We start from the raw sequence: 14,094 nt of genomic DNA, 5'->3' as shown, positions 1-14,094 counted from the left end.
CCTGTCCTGGGCTGGGAAGTGGCCGTGGAGACGTCTAGCTGGCAAGTTTTTTCTCTTCCTCAGAACTACCCACCCCCTTTTCCTGTACACTGAATCAGTTCACGTGTCTGAACAGAACATGGATTTTGGTTTGGGCATGCCCGTCTTGTGTCCCCACCCTGTTGGGGGCAAGTCCCAGGGAGCTGTTCTAAGGCCTGCCTCCTCCTTGAACCAATTAGTACCAACGCACCAGAACCCTGACCAGAGAGGCATTCTTCCGCTCAGGACTTCTGGCCCATCTGCAGGGTGAGCAGTTTAGGGAAATGGCTGTCCCCTTCTCTGCTTTGCTTATCTAAAGCTGTGCATCCTTCTTGAGCGGGGAGGCAGGCTGGCAGGGCTGCTGCCAACCTCTCCATCAGATGCGCTTGTCCTGGGTGAAGCTTTCAGTGAAAGTAGCTTTTCCTGTAGTTTCCCTTCCCTTAAGCTGCCCCGTCTGAGGAAGGCACACCCAAAACATAACTTTCTTGCCTAAAGCACTGAGGGGAAATTGCAGGTTTTGCTCCCTTCCTCTTTCTTCAGGCTTTTGGCAACTTCGCCAAAATCCTTCCGCTATTAGCAAGTGTGTCTGCACATTTAACGGTTGGCTGCCTCCAAAATTCACTGCTGGGTTGGCACTCAATTATTACTGTTTCCTGCTGGCTGTTAAGTTTTTTTCATCACTGTTAAATTGCCATCTAAACATCTAAGAAACAACAAGGCCTCTTCAGAAGTCCACAGCTCTCTTGAGTGCTTCTTGATCTTTCCTCCTGGCTACAAAGATGCCCTCTTGCTCTCCTCTCTGCACATATAGCAGGATCCCTGCTCTGGGCACATCTGTCAATCAGAATGTGAAAGGGCACCTCTGGAAGCCCTCAAGCTGCAGGCTAGGAGCTGTGTTTCTAAAACCTGGCTCTGCCTGTCTCTTTACCTGAGAGACCGCCTCCTGCCGATCACCTCCCATAGACCGATTAGATCACACAGGTTAGGTCTCCTCCGGATTCCATCTGCCAGCCAATGTCGGCTGGCGACTCCCTGGGGGAGAGCCTTCTCTGTTGCAGCTCCAGCCCTCTGGAATGATCTCCCCATGGAGATCCGGACCCTTATTACCCTCCCGGCCTTCTGCAAAGCCGTTAAGTTCTGGCTGCTCCAGCAGGCCGGGGGGCTCTCGAAATATCCAGCCCCTCGGAAATTGTGACTGTTGTATATTTTAATATGTTGTTTGTGTATTATCCCCCCTCCCTTGTTTTATTGTAAGCCGCCCAGAGTCCTTTGGGAGTGCGTGGCATACAAATCAATAAAACTATAAACTAAACTATAAACCTAACCTTAAGTTCCCTATTCAGGATTGGCTTAGACTCAAATTTCTCTTCTCATAGGCCTGAGCCTGGATCAGTGGCTACTTGGAGTTTTCCCAGATTTGTGGTGGGATTGTCTTGACCTGATCCCTCAGCTGGAGCTTTGACTTCCCCAAAGGAAGAGGCAGAGATGCTGGTCCCCCTCTTCCACCCTTCTGCCCCACCCCCAGCAGACAGAACACCAGTCCCCCCACCCCTTCAAAAGTACCATTGTCTCTCTCAACTCACAGCACAGGCCTGGGCCAAGCGGGTATAAAAAGCCCTCAGCAAGATGCCTTCAAAACAAAGGAGGGGGGGGAGAGCCGGGCGCTCTGGGGAGGAATCACAAGAGACAGTCGTGAGGTAATTCATGTTTAAAATTTTAATAAGAATTTTCTTTTCCATTTCTTGGAAATCAAAGTAAAGTCGCAATAAACAATCGCGGGCCAAAATTTTTACAAATTAGGATTGAACTGATGAAATCACCCCATCGGGACAAGGAAAGCAATCACACTGGGCAAGCCCCAGAATTTTTCCTGGGCATTATTATTTTTTTTTCTTCTGTGGTGGAAAGAAGAGGGCATGGCCACGCCCTGAAAAAGTGGGGGCATTGGGGGGAGAGAAAGGCCCAAAGAGGTAGCAGCCGCAGAAGAGCTGCTTCAGCATTTCTTGAGATGCAAGTTTATGTATACGTTGTTTTAGAGAAACAACCGGAGAAACATCGTCAGAGCTTCTTGCCGTCGGTCTATGAGGACTTGGCAGTCTCTTTTTCCTGTTCAATGGCTGGGGGAGAGAGAAAAAAAGGCCCTTGAGCGTTAATGGTCACTGAGCCTGCCTTCCAGACACCCCACACCCTTGGTCTCTAGTCTGGGGTTGAGGGGGAAAGAGGGCACTTTCTGGGTAGCCTAAACCAGTGGTCTCCAACCTTGGCAACTTTAAGACCTGTGGACTTCAACTCCCAGAGTTCCTCAGCCAGCTTTGCTGGCTGAGGAACTCTGGGAGTTGAAGTCCACAGGTCTTAAAGTTGCCAAGGTTGAGGATCACTGGCCTAAACCTATTGGAAAGATCTGCTGGGTAACCCAACTGCACCTGGGTTTTACCGCTTCCCATCGGGACCCCCGCCCTGGCCCAAGTTCTGCAAGCCGGACCCTCAAGCTCAGGAACCCAGGGGAGACCCAACCTTACTTGGGAGGCAGCTCATCTTCCCAGGATTTCAAACTCTGTGAAATGCTGTGTTTTTGGTTTTTTCCTGTACAGTCACCACCTCCGCCACCCGGAGACTTTGCCAGGGCTCCAACTCCAGGGAAAGAATCCCATCTCAGCAGGGAAACTGGACTTCCAGACTGGCTGGCCAATTCCCAGTTCCCACCAGTAGGGCGGTTGGGCATTGCTCAACTATCATAGGCTGAGATAGCCCTGCCTGAAAGCTTGCCGGGCTCCAAAGGTTGAGCTCTCTCTCTCTCGCTCTCTCTCTCCAAGCCTCTGTCCCCGCTCAAGAGTCTTGGCCAACGAAAGAATCCCATCTCAGCAGGGAAACTGGACTTCCAGACTGGCTGGCCAATTCCCAGTTCCCACCAGTAGGGCGGTTGGGCATTGCTCAACGATCATAGGCTGAGATAGCCCTGCCTGAAAGCTTGCCGGGCTCCAAAGGTTGGGCTCTCTCTCTCTCTCCAAGCCTCTCTCCCCGCTCAAGAGTCTTGGCCAACCCGTTGCAGCTGCCGGAGGGGCCCCGCCCCGCCCCACCTACTTACTCTCCTTGGACGGCAGCGTGTTCTTCTCTTCCGTGTTGGTTTTTTTCAGCTTCTTCTTGTCGAACTTCTCCACCTCCGACAGATCCGGTTTGTCGCACATCTTGGCCAGACGGGAAGCGAAACCGAGACTTTTTCAGAACTGCAAAAAAAAAAGCCACGTGGGTCCTGGCGGGGCGGCCCGGAGGAGTTAAGAAAAAAAAAAGGGGGGGGGGCGCCACCCGCAGCCCCAAGACCGGCCGGGCGGAGGGGCAGATCCCGGGAGGATGTTGGGGGGGGGAGTAAGCCCGCTGCCCCTTCAACCCCAAGCCAGGCTCCGGCACGCCCCTCTCGCCTTGGCCCCGCTTCCGAGCCACCACTCACCCTCTCGCTCGCCTTAACGCCGCAGTCCACCCCCCCCAAGACAGTCCCTGCAAGCCCGCCGCGCCCAGCAAGGGAGAAAGCGCCTCTCTGCCCGTGCAGGGGAGGCCGCCCCGCCCCGCCCCGCCTCGCCCCACCCGCCCCACCGCCGCCGCTGCTTACCTGTACAGCCGCCTCTGTCCTCCGCGCGCTCTGAGCCAGCGTGTCAGGGCAGCCCTTTATATCTGGCGGCCGGACCGCGGGGCACCTCGGGAAGTGTAGTTTCTTTTTCCCGCACGGGGAGGTGCCGCGCCCTGGCAGCCCACTCGCTCCTCGGGGTGTGTCCGGCCCGAGTGGAGCGATGCCCGCCCGGCCCAGCGGCTTCCTTGGGGGCGCCTTGCCTGCTTTACCCCCGCAGCCTTTTCTCCAAGCCTCCCCCCCCCCCGGGTGACGAGCAGGGCGCGGCGGGGGTGCTACCGCGCCCTGCCCACCCGCGAGCCTCACGGCTGCCCAGCCCGATGCCCTGGCCAGAACCCAGCAGCTGCTGGCTGCGGATGATGGGAGCTGAAATTCAGGGGGCTTTCGCGGCCGCTGATGGGCGGTGGCGGGGCCTCCCCCCCCCCCCAGGAGTCTCGGCGGGAGAGCGGCTGGTTTCGCAGATTTGACCGTCGGGCGGAGAGCGGGGCTCGTGGTGGTGGGGCTTGCATAGGCTGTACGACACGGGTGTCCAAGCGTGGGAACTTTAAGGCTTGTGGACTCCAACTCCCAGAATTCCCCAGCCAGCCATGCTGGCTGGGGAATTCTGGGAGTTGAAGTCCACAAGTCTTAAAAGTTCCTGAGCTATGCTGGCTGGGGAATTCTGGGAGTTGAAGTCCACAAGTCTTAAAAGTTCCTGAGCTATGCTGGCTGGGGAATTCTGGGAGTTGAAGTCCACAAGTCTTAAAAGTTCCTGAGCTATGCTGGCTGGGGAATTCTGGAAGTTGAAGTCCATAAATCTTAAAAAGTCCCCAAGTTTGGATACCTTTGCGTGTAGGAAGACTTGACGGTTGCGAAAGTTTGCAAGGGGGGTGAATGGGGAAAGGCAGCTTTTGTGAGGAACCTCCCGGCTCTTGGGTCGAGCCCGGACCCGCTTTGGAATTCCCGGGGAGCCCAACTCGCCCCTCCGGGCTCAGAAGTCATCGCAGCCCCCGGCCCGCAAGAAACGGGGAGGGACGGCAGCGGGCGCAGCAACCTTCAGGGCGCCGCCCTGCTAAGCGCCGCCTCCTGGCAGGTGGGCGGCCCGGCAATCTCCGTTTCCCTCGCCGGAGATGCGGCTTTGCGCACCGCCCAGCGGTGGAACTGAGCCTGGGAGCCTGGCCCGCGCTCGACTGCCTTTTTCTGTCTTAAATCAGCGTAGCGCCTATTTAATATTTGAATTTAGGTTTATGTCTTTCAAGCTAATCTAAATACAGTAATCAGATATTGGGGCAAAACAGTGCGTATCCATTCTCTATTCTCTTATCACAGGGCCGCCTTTTTTATTGCTTTTAATAAAACATTTCTACCTTTAAAAACAGAAAGAACAACACAAACAACAAAAGCAAAACAACAAAACACACATAACACTATACGGTAATTACGCAGGGCTACCTTAACAGCATTAGGGGCCCTGGGAAAGGCAGTGTTAAGACAGCTACCTGCAGGAATAAAAATGTGAATGGTCGATAAAATTAAACATATATTTATTTGACTGGCCCTTCCAACAAAACCGGTGTTGAAACATTAAAAGCATGTTGTGCAGCGACAACGAACCAACATGATAAATATTTGAATAATACGCGATGCTTGAAAACCACAATGATAGTAAGCCATACAGTTGCTGCATGTATGTGATACAAGGTGCATTGAACGGTTAACACACACAGATTAGTGTATGTTAACCGCCCCTATGCTCCATCACCCAAACCCATCAGTCCCCTGCATTAAGGCAGCTGTATCCTTCCTTACAAGTTGCAAACCATTGGTTAGTTAATTGTGGGAAGACGCATAGCTGTTTCCTATGCCGATAAAAGTTAAGTGCACACTTAAAAAAAAAGACAAGTCTACAACAATTTGGAAATTTTATAAAGGCACAAGTGATGGAATATACATGCCCGAATTGTCCAACACGTTCTACTAGTGGGCTCCCAATCGACATAGTGGTTACTGGAAACTGTGGGTACACCAAACAGGCCAGGAATAATAGCAATTAGATTTATATACCGCTTTATAGGGCTTTCAGCCCTCTCTAAGCGGTTTACAGAGTCAGCATATTGCCCCCAACAATCTGGGTCCTCATTTTACCCACCTCGGAAGGATGGAAGATAAACCAGCTTGTTAACTCATAACAGCTACACTTATCAAGTATCAAAATTAATGTAGGCCTTGAGTCTACATATAATTGTGGCCACAAGAATAACTTATGCACAATTTTGGAAATCCACTACCATACCGTCGGAAGATGCTATAATTAAAAAAAATCTATGAATGTGCAGAAATGGACAGAATGACGGGTTGGCTGAGGGACAAAGGAGAAACAGAACATTACCTTAGCTGGAACTTATGGTATATGTGGGCGACAAGGAGAACAGCAGGGACTTAAAACGGGGAAAGTGAAATAGCAGTCGTTAACAATGGGAACTAAAAGTGAACATGAGTATTGTAATAGATCCCTGAATTTTGTAATGAGAAGATGTGGCTTAGAGAGACCTAACAATGAGGAAGGGAAAAAAAAGCTGGGCTGTGAATGACTGTCACCACGGGGGGGGGGGGGGGTTGTATGTTTAAAATTGTATTTGTATTTGTATGTTTTACTCTTTAAAAAATGTATAACTAATAAAGATTACTTTAAAAATTTTTTTAATGTAGGCCGCTAAAATTCAGCTCAGCTGAAGAGAGTTTATAAAAGTAGTATTAATTATTAAAAGCAAAGCATGTCCTTTCTCCAGAGGCTCCAAGTTGTCTGATATAATTGATTGCGTGGGTTCCAATAATTTAAGCCCCAGCTTCATTCACAAATTGGCATAAGGATTACAAATAACGCACCCACCCCAGTGGATTAAATCGGGGTTTAATTCTGCTGTGAATGTCGTGCATGTAAGAGCAGAAATCATTATTTCTCTCCTCCCCCCGCCCCCCGCAGCCCCTGCAGGAAAGTAAAAAATGCTTCCTGCTAGGCCACTGGGATCCAGTTGAGAGCAAAGCAGAGCTGTCTGGAGCGCCGGTGAAATCAGTCCAGATGTGCTCGCAATCTTCAGATTTCTACAGAGTCCCCAAGTGAACCAAGTCCCCCAATTCTGAGTTCATTCTGCGCTTCTCCCCCCCTCCATCCCCATCCTGATAGATTACTCCATTGGGAGGGGGCAATTCTCATTTCCTTCAGGTTGTCACTTTCTCCATTTCCACCATGTTGGCAGGTTGCTCTGAAGGCTTGGCCAGTCCTTAGCTGGTGACCTTGGACAAGTACTGGTAGATGGCTGTAGTGAGCCCCCAGGTGAGGCTTGACCGGAGAATGAGGAGCGACCCGCCCCTGTACAACAGCCGGGCTTGTCTTCCCCGGATCTGCCAGATCTCAGCCACCGTGGCCGAGAGGCCGAGGATTTCCTGCCTCCCCACTTGGGACTGCACGTTGGCAATGAGGATGCCAAGAGGGTAGAGCAGCAGGGAGACCAGAGTGCCACTAAGACTGCCCGACAGAAAGGCTGGGATCCCAAGAGGCAAGCTCTGTGCGGAGAGGCTGCTACGGAGGGGCTCTTCCAGGGCAAAATAAAGGGAAGTCCCCAGGCCGTTGCGGATCAGGAGAAGCCCGAGACCTCGGTAGAAGCCCAGGCTGAAGCTCTCCCCGAGAGGGTAGGAACGGAAGGTGGTCAGGATGTGACGTGTGGTGGGGAATCTCTGGATCTTCCTCCCGTCCTGGAGCACGTTCTGCACCCTCTCGAAGGGACAGAAGACCAAGGCTTCCAAGAAACCGGAAAACAGCCCAGCTACGGCTCTCCGGGACCAGGACCCCAAGGGCTGAGCCGAGAGGAAGTCGTAGCAGCTGTTGTAAGTGCCAAACATCAATGTTCCTTGCAGGGTCTTGACCATGAGTGGTGGGAAGACGCCGCGGTAGATGTGGCGGAAGCCTTCGTGGTACAGCTGGCGCACCGCTTTGGGGACGGAGAAGGCGTGCAGTTGCTGGCGGAAGATGGTCTTGTATATAGGGAAGGTGGCCAGGGTGGAGAGGCTGCTGGAGGCAGCGCCCACAAAGTAACTCCGCCAAGCCCTTGGCCTTCTACGCTTCTCGGTCTCCTCCTCCATCGCTGTGGAGCGCCGGACGTCTCTGTGGGAACAGAGCACGGGTCACAGTCCCGGGTTCTGAACGGTGGAGTTGCCATCATGGTGCCAAGTGGAGGAAAGATTTTAATTGTAATTAAAATGTAATCTTTAAATAAAAAGGAATCTGGGCCCTTAGGCCTGAAGTGGGGGCCACAGGCATTTCCCCCCCCCCAGGAAGGTTGACTTCTGATATGTCCTCTGCACAGACAGCCCCTCCTGCTTCCACTTAAGTCTCTTTACGCTCCAATAATTAGATGTTTCTCCTGGAGCCAGATTTCTGAAGCTGTTCCAAAGTTGTCTACCAGACCCTTTACGATAGAAATCCAATTGGCTTTAAATCCCTGCTCACCAACTAGTCAAGCAGGAGTGATTCTGGCCCTTCGTTAAGCAGAAAAACAAAACGAAAAACCAGTATGTCCACTTCAGAAGCAGGAATGAGAAGCAGGTGGGCCTTTTGAGTTTAAAAGATAATCAGAAAATCAAAGTTTTAGTGTTGGCTCAGTGCTGTCATAAAATATAATACCTGTCAAATGAAAGGACCCCCAAGGGAGCAGGTGTACTCCATACCTCCTGATCTTTGCTGCTTTATGCTGGCGTTGCACAGCATGAGATGTTTCTCATTAAAGATTGCCGATTCTCTCCCTGCAGCCCGTGGGTTTTTCTGAAACCACAATACTCAAATCTACTCTTACCAATTCTACTGTTTTTGAAATTCCTCAAAGTTAAGTTTATTAGAACTGTTCTTGCAGCCTCGAAATACATGAAGAGTGCTCCATTACTTTTGGAAATGGGTTTGGATTTGGTAGATGCTAGAATTTGGTTCCTTCTCCATTAGTGGCTAAAATTATTGTGTTTTTTTTTTCTCCATACGTTTGGCCTCGGTGTTCCTTAGGGACCACCTCAAATCAACCTGGTTTAATAAAGCGATTGGGGAAATCCACCCCTTGGAGAACCGCTGCTCCCCAGAAGGGCTCTCGGGCAACCGATGGAAGTCAATATAAGCCCAGCCTTTTTTTTGGGGGGGGGAGTCTTCCAAAGGAGTGGCACCAGCCTCCCCTCCATCATCAGTCACAGGACTGAAATTCCAGAGGGTGGAGCACATCTTTCTGCTGTAATAAATTATTCAAATCGAGCTGCTTTCAGAGCTCTTCCCAGCCGCTCCCCTCCCCTCACCCAGGCAGCAGCAGGAGGAGGGGGGCTGAAGCAGAATGCCTGCCCAATAGCCTCCAGAGTCTCCCAGTAGGATGCTTTTTTTGGGGGGGGGCGGGAGGTCCTCTGCAATTCCTGGTCCGATCTGGTCCATTTCTCAACTCCACCCTTCCGTGAGCGGCTTCTCCCCCAGCCCTGACCCAGGGCTCCCACACCGCCAGTCCCACGCTCTCTCCAGAACCGCTTAGCCTGGAGTGTGTCAAGACCCCTCTCCAGACCCCAACCAAGTTTTAACCCACTTCCTTCCGAAAATGCCCCAGGGGACGCTGCCCCCCCCCACTCCCTGCAGCAGCCAAGGACCTTACCTTCGTCTGCACCTCTCTCTGCTCCTTCCTTTGCACAGAGATGCGGACCTGAAAGCAGCCACAGCATCCTCTCTCTGCTGAGAGCTCCACCCACCGGGGCTTCCGGTGGTGGTGGTGGGGCTTCCACAGATGCTTGCTTCTCAGGGTGCTGTCACGCTTCAAAGTGTATTCAGGCTACTTTCGTTCTGATTGCTTCAGTTTGCCAAAAGATTGGGGAGGGGGGAGGGAGGAGGGAGAGATTGGATGGCATCTAATTGGACCTGCACTAATGGGGGAAGGGGGAGGAGGGTGTAGAGCAGTGTTTCTCAACCTTGGCAACTTGAAGATATCCGGACTTCAACTCCCAGAATTCCCCAGCCAGCGAATGCTGGCTGGGGAATTCTGGGAGTTGAAGTCCGGACATCTTCAAGTTGACAAGGTTGAGAAACACTGGTGTAGAGGTTATACAAAGGTTATGTACAGACATGTGCAGCAAACTGCCATGATCTCTAACCGGTTACCTCCACATCTACGACCTCACCTAATTAGTAGCCAGGTAGTACCAGGAACTATTGTGTTCTGTAAAGCCTCTACCCTGGTTGGGATGGTCTTAAGAGATTGACAAGGAGAATGTACCAATAAGATGCTGTTGCTACCTATGCTCCAATGGTGGGTTTCAAATTATTTTAGAACCTCTTCTGTAACGTGTGGCTTGCTTTGTGGGAGTGGCTTGCCAGCCACGTGGCCAGGTGGGAGTGGCTTGCTGGTCATGTGACTGGGTGGGCGTGGCCAACTTGTAAAATGTGGTGAAACTCACTTAACAACGCTCTTGCTTAGCAACCAAAATGTTGGCTTAGAAACTCTAGCATCTGAAGCACACAAGTCTTAAAGCTGTCAAGTTACAAGACCCTTGCACCTCTAACCCTTTAGAAAAAAAACCCAGGGGTGTTCAAACTTGACAGCTTTAAGACTTGTGGACTTCAACTCCCAGAATTCCTCCTCCAGTCATGTTGGCTCAGGAACTCTGGCATTGAAGTGTGCAAGTCTTAAAGCTGTCAAGTTACAAGACCCTTGCACCCCTAACCCTTTAGAAAAAAAAACCCAGGGGTGTTCAAACTTGAGAGCTTTAAGACTTGTGGACTTCAACTCCCAGAATTCCTCCTCCAGTCATGTTGGCTCAGGAACTCTGGCATTTGAAGCATGCAAGTCTTAAAGCTGTCAAGTTACAAGACCCTTGCACCCCTAACCCTTTAGGAAAAAAAACCAGGGGTGCTCAAACTTGACAGCTTTAAGACTTGTGGACTTCAACTCCCATAATTCCTCCTCTCTTCTTCTTGATGATATGTGGATGGGCGGGCGGGGAGGGAGCTGGAACCGGTTCTAAATGTCACTGTAGATTTGTGGAACCTCTTCTATAGAAGAGTTAGAACTGGCAGGAACCCATCCCTATGCTCTTGCTTTGCTTGTTGAAACTGTATAAAACCTGCTGTGATGGATTTCTGAGACCAGCAGGAGGGAAGATTCTACACTTTTAATTGTACTAAACTGCCCGGGAATTACAGAGCTGTTTTTGCATTCATTCTGTGCTGAAATGATGTACTCAATAAAGTTTTGCATAGTGATGGGATAGTCTCAACAATGGCTGCTTTATGGGTTCATACTGGAACCTTGATAGGCACTTTCTTAGTGTCATGGAAGACTCGGTAGGGTAGCCTACTGAGAGGAAAGGAGCATCTGACCGAGGCTTCTCGAGAGCATGAAGCAAACTCCTAGCAAAACCCCCTTTTATTAATGTATAGTGAGTTCTGCTCATTCACATCCAGCAAAGTCTTTCGAGGGAGGATTTACAGTCACAGACCTTATCTGGCTTGGAGAGCTGCCAGGCCGAGATCGGCAAAACCTGGCAAGGAGTCTTGGAGTCTCGAACCAATTAAGCAAATTGTCTCTTGCAAACTCCACTCCCCTTTTATTTCCTCTGGGAGGGGCCATTCACCGTCCACTTGTGGCCTTACTCCTCTGTCGACCCGGTTTTTTTAGCTGTTCCCTTCATCTGGCAGCTCTGCGCATGGGCTCACTGCGAACAGGCTCCAGCTGTTCTTCTGCCTCACTGATGTCTGACTCTGAAGGCAGCTGATAACTGCCACACGGCTCTGGCCCCCTTTCTGCCTCCGACACAGAGCGCTCATCTGAGCCTTCCCCAGACTCTAGGACCGGCCCAGGTTCCTCCCCAACCTCCTGACTGTCTGAGTCTGCTGCCAGCTCTGCTGGTGTGCTACAAGACACAACAGTGGAAAAGGCTATACTCTGACATGCCGAAGGGGGCTACCGGAACCTTAGGGGGTAACTGGTTAAGAGGATGCAGCAAGGAGCACACCCAGTTACTGTGCTGCCATCTCCTCACAGTTCTGCCTCGTTCAATTGCTGATCTCCAGAACTCTAGTCGATGTGTTCTGCCTTGACAGCAATACTTCCTTTCCAGCCAGAGGAAGGGACATGAACCATTCCTTTGCCGCTGACTGTCACTGAGAAATGAACTTCCGGTCGTATTTGCAAGCTTAAGGGAGCCTCTTTTGGCCGAACCCCTGGAGCAAAGGAGGCTGCCTGGGGAGCAGTGAGAGGCACCTCCTGTCCAAAGAGCTGGTTCACCCCTTGCTAATGAAATTGGGCCTGATTCAGCAACAGCTGGATGTGATCTGCGACCCATTTGGGGTCCCTGATCACACCCGGAGAACCTTCTTTCGGGATATTGCAAGACAGCAAGGCTTCCCAACTCAAGGGGGACCCGAATTCTGAGCCTGAACTGCCTTGGGGCGAAGGCAGGCATCAAATTATAGAGCAGCCCCCCCCTTCCCCTCCACCATCCTCAGCCTGGCAAAATCAGCACCCTAAAAAGCAGGATGCTAACCTCCCAGAGGAACACCGGTCTTACTGCCACAGGGGAGCAGAGTACCACGCATCCATGGGGTGTTAAGTTTGCCTTCCTGGATTATGTGCTTTCCAGACCGTGTGAAGGGTGCGGGGCACACAGTCCCCCACTGGGCATACAAGAGGGACCTGCGATCAGCCCTGTCCTTTGCCTAGCAACCTTCTCTAGCCATGTCAACCATTGTTCCCTGTGGCTACTTGCCCCTCCCGGGAGAAGCCCATAAGACAAGAGAGGAGCAGCATGCCCCCCCCCCCCCCCGGAGAGATGTCCGTCCACAAGCAGCCTTCTTCAGGCACCGCCAGTCTATCGATCAGAATAGAGGTGGGAGGGACTTTGGAAGTCTTCTAGTCCAGCTCCCTACTCAAGCAGGAGATCCTATACCACATATATGTCCTTGGTGTGGCGCTATTGCTGACATGGAGGGATACATGGCTGGTTGCCTCATATGTCCTTCACCAAAAGGATATCCGGGCATGACGAGTTGCCAGCTGTTGTAATATAGTTGCAGAGCCACGCTGAACCATACAGGAGAAAACAAACTCCTAAAACTCCATAACATCCTGATAGTTCATAACATAACATTCTGAGATGTGCCCTACCAATGACGTCCAGGATTTGACCATATATAGACAGAACTTCTCTGAGCAGTAGATTAGAAATTGTACTTTTACAGGCTGTCTTTACTCACATGCTATTGCTCCTCCTGCCTTTGTCCTATCTCAATAAAAGGGGCTCTCAGACCCCCAATCTGGGTCGTCGCTCCATCCCGAGAAAGATCGTGTCCTGTCTTTTCTCCACATTGGCCTCATGGACGAACCACGGGAACGTTACAGCCAGCCCCCCTCCTACCCCAGCACCCTAAAAAAATATCTCCGGGGATTGAATTTGGAGGTGGCTTTCACTATATAATGGCTGCTAATTTGAAAAATAGCTTGCATTGCATGAAAGGAGGCAGCACATGTTCGGCTCCAGCAGAGATACCCCTATAATCCCAAGGATGACCTAGGAGTACCCTCACCCATATTGAGACATATTCCTCCCCCCCTCTCCTTTTTTGTTTTCACTGGGGGGGGGGGGAGTGCTGCGCCCCAAAGAATCTTGCCGGAATATGGTGCATTTGTGGGAACAGCATCCAGAAAGCTCTTGATTTTTAAGGAAGAGTTTTAATTCCTCCCGCTCTGAAGTTAACACAAACATCACAGTGGTATCCTAGGGATTCAGCTGAAGCGAAGCAGAGGCAGCAGGAAGGGGCCGAATAAAAAGCAAAATAAAGATGTATGTATGTATGTATGTATGTATGTATGTATGTATGTATGTAGATGCACACATGCCAGACCAACTGGCATACAATCAAGAGAGAAGCTGCTCAGAACCCAGCTGAAGTGCCATGGGATCAGAGGCAGCATGCCCAGGCTGTTAAGAACCTCTTCTTTCCTGGGAGCCATTTTTCTCTTCCCCTCAAAATGCTCTGAAAACTTTTGGGATGGGGAGAATGGTCTGCTGCTTCTGCCTCTCAAAGGGAGGCCCCCACACCATTGCTCTGAAACCATCTCCGCTGCCCTCAGGTAGAAAAGGAGGCGCCAAGAGACACATCTGAAAGCAACAGGGCACACGGAACGGCCCAAGACCACAAGCCGCCTGGGAAGGCTTTAAAAGGAAGGGGTGGGGGGCACACACTCCGACCAGCTCCTTTGGAAATGGACCTAATAGCAATAGCAATAGTTAGACTTATATACCGCTTCGTAGGGCTTTCAGCCCTCTCTAAGCGGTTTACAGAGTCAGCATATCACACCCCTCCACAGTCTGGGTCCTCATTTTACCCACCTCGGAAGGATGGAAGGCTGAGTCAACCCTGAGCCGGTGAGATTAGAACCGCCGAACTGCAGATAGCAGTCAGCTGA

At 51.3% G+C, this 14,094-nt stretch overlaps 2 protein-coding genes across 2 annotated transcripts; both read right to left on the bottom strand.

Moving 5' to 3' along the window:
* Positions 1-1,711: 1,711 nt before the first annotated feature.
* Positions 1,712-3,727, bottom strand: TMSB15B (thymosin beta 15B). Its single transcript, XM_032227090.1, has 3 exons — positions 3,623-3,727; positions 3,104-3,242; positions 1,712-2,135 (listed from the first exon to the last, which is right to left on the bottom strand). The coding sequence occupies exons 2-3, from the start codon at positions 3,201-3,203 to the stop codon at positions 2,098-2,100; spliced, it is 138 nt and encodes a 45-aa protein (XP_032082981.1). The 5' UTR covers positions 3,204-3,242; positions 3,623-3,727; the 3' UTR covers positions 1,712-2,097.
* Positions 3,728-6,590: 2,863 nt separating this feature from the next.
* Positions 6,591-8,279, bottom strand: SLC25A53 (solute carrier family 25 member 53). The gene has a single exon (XM_032228301.1). It carries the CDS (start codon positions 7,754-7,756, stop codon positions 6,899-6,901), a length of 858 nt encoding a protein of 285 aa, XP_032084192.1. The 5' UTR covers positions 7,757-8,279; the 3' UTR covers positions 6,591-6,898.
* Positions 8,280-14,094: the final 5,815 nt, after the last annotated feature.

The sequence above is a fragment of the Thamnophis elegans genome, chromosome 12 (assembly GCF_009769535.1).
Source record: "Thamnophis elegans isolate rThaEle1 chromosome 12, rThaEle1.pri, whole genome shotgun sequence".
Classification (NCBI taxonomy): Eukaryota; Metazoa; Chordata; class Lepidosauria; order Squamata; family Colubridae; genus Thamnophis; species Thamnophis elegans.
Note: the sequence above shows the minus strand (reverse complement) of the source record. Positions and strands in the feature narration are given on the sequence as shown.

Excerpts from the sequence above, each read along its gene's own strand:
- TMSB15B (XM_032227090.1), bottom strand. The coding sequence starts at position 3,203 with ATGTGCGACAAACCGGATCTGTCGGAGGTGGAGAAGTTCGACAAGAAG. Across the intron at positions 2,136-3,103 it reads CACGCTGCCGTCCAAGGAGA|CCATTGAACAGGAAAAAGAG; the intron begins GTAAGTAGGTGG and ends TCTCTCCCCCAG.
- SLC25A53 (XM_032228301.1), bottom strand. The coding sequence starts at position 7,756 with ATGGAGGAGGAGACCGAGAAGCGTAGAAGGCCAAGGGCTTGGCGGAGT.